The 2163-nt window shown below is 32.2% G+C and overlaps 1 protein-coding gene across 1 annotated transcript; it reads left to right on the top strand.

Annotated features, from left to right (window-relative positions):
- Positions 1 to 978: 978 nt before the first annotated feature.
- Positions 979 to 1782, top strand: LOC113852132. The gene has a single exon (XM_027482379.1). The coding sequence runs from the start codon at positions 979 to 981 to the stop codon at positions 1780 to 1782; it is 804 nt and encodes a 267-aa protein (XP_027338180.1).
- Positions 1783 to 2163: the final 381 nt, after the last annotated feature.

Here is a 2163-nt window from a genome sequence, read left to right as displayed (position 1 = left end):
CATCATAAAGGATTCTGTTTATTCTAACGTTAAAAAAGGGATAAATTAATAAAACCCATACAATCATAATGAAACAAGCAAGAAGCAACTTAATATCAACTCAACTAATATAAATAACTTTTCGGCTTGCCGTATGAAGTTTGGGTTTGATGCTTTGTTGGCATATGAATGTGTTTGAGGAATTAATAAATTAATTATTTATCAAATATACCTGATAATCATTAGAGCTGAATGAAGACTTAATTTGCGGACACTTTGCTATGCGCTTGAACAATGCCAACCTATCATGACGTTTACGATATTTTGACTTCCCCTTGTTTCCTTTCTTTTCATTTTCATGCACAATAGTTTTTAATTTGCATAGCTATCATGTAAAATAATTGAGAGAAAACTGAGCCGAAAGAAAACCAAAAACTAGAGACCAAAAGGTATCCTGTCCATTTTGATATAGTTAAACTCATATTTTTTTTATATATATTTTATAGATATCATGCCAATTGTACCTATAATTTTTCTTCTCTTGTGATATAGTTGAATTATGATATTCATCTCCGTGAATTTAGTGCGTATATTTGTCTGCTTAACATAACTAAAATTATTAAGATAGTTGCATATGTGGCATATCATGTTTATGTTGTTTTGTAAAAGAAATTCCAACAAATACTGATGAAGCCAAGATTCAACTCAAACACATCATAAGGTTTAAATTATTCATAAAATTAGCTGGCACATTTTTGTTCATATTTTATATGATCATTGTTCAAAGGATCAAGAAGAAAGAAAACCTGCCACGAGAGAGAGGCAAGGGTATTTTTGTACTTGTACGGGATTAATCATTTGATACTCAATCATCTATCAAACACATATATAAACTCTACACGACTCATTTGGAACTCCCACCAAATCTCAATTTTATAAACACACTCTAATAAGCCTCACCACAAGCTTTACACTCCTGTCACTTCTCTAGCCTCTAGCATGGCCAAACCACCCTATCTAGAGGAAGATTACATGAAATACTACAAACCAAAAGATCATCATACCCATAAAGCAACGAGCCTATCTTTCTTTGCCTCTATCTTCTTCCTTTTCATCTACGTATGTGTCTTCTATACCTTCAACCTATCTCCCTATGCTCTCTTAAACAACAACGTCTTTTGGTTTTTCATGTCCAACACTCTCATCCTCATCATTGCTGCTGACTATGGAGCATTCTCTTCGTCCAAACAGAAACAAGATTTCTATCAAGAGTATGTAAAGCATAGTCAAGCAATAGCGAGAAACTATGTCCACAAAGATGATGAACAAGTTGATAAACAATGCATTGATCCCAAACAAGAGTTGGGTGCTGAGTTGTCAGAGGAGAAGAAAGAATCTATCTCTGATCAGAGTAGTGATCAGAATATCCCTGAACGTGTACTTGAAATTGTGGCAATAAATCAACCTAAGAAACCTAGTAAGAGCTCCAATGGAAAAAGGTCCACACTTCACTTGCAAGTAGATGATGGATATAAAGAAGAATTTAAGGAGAACGCAATCCCTGCAAGAATTTACCGGCGAAGTAAATCTGATAGACACAATAGAGCCAAGCATGTCGTGAATGAGGAGCAGATGAACAAGGTGCAAAGATCAGAGACTATGAAGGTTTCTGCTAATGTAGAGGAAGAAAATGAGTTTTCTACTATGTCAAATGAGGAACTTAATAGGAGGGTAGAGGAGTTTATTCAGAAATTCAATAGGCAGATTAGACTTCAGGCAACAAGAAATGCTTATCAAATTTAGAAGGGTTACAAAGTGTTAGAATCTACAGATTATACAAAAAATTTTGCTGTCTTTGTACCTTTCGTACGTGTTTAAAATGTTGCATTTTGCTACAGAATGACCAAGTCTTAAGCCTTCCTCGTGGTATAATCTATATTTCTGTTTTCTATTTATTTGTATCATATACACCTTTACTTTCTTCTCTTCATTGTTATTTTTACCTATTAGATATGACCAAAAAAAAAGTATCTAGATAAATTTTTAGAGAAGTTTTTATGGAAAAAATTATCATAAAAAGTAAATAAATTTTTTTCACAAGTTAAAAATAATTTATTTTTTAAAATTTTAAAGAAATTAAACAAAATGTTTTTTAGATCTTTTAAAAAAATAAAAAAGAATAAG

This window comes from Abrus precatorius, unplaced genomic scaffold (genome assembly GCF_003935025.1).
Source record: "Abrus precatorius isolate BTA unplaced genomic scaffold, Abrus_2018 Scaffold10, whole genome shotgun sequence".
In the NCBI taxonomy this organism is placed as follows: domain Eukaryota; kingdom Viridiplantae; phylum Streptophyta; class Magnoliopsida; order Fabales; family Fabaceae; genus Abrus; species Abrus precatorius.
Note: the sequence above shows the minus strand (reverse complement) of the source record. Positions and strands in the feature narration are given on the sequence as shown.

Bases quoted from the DNA above. Each gene is read 5' to 3' on its own strand.
- LOC113852132 (XM_027482379.1), top strand. From the start codon at position 979: ATGGCCAAACCACCCTATCTAGAGGAAGATTACATGAAATACTACAAA.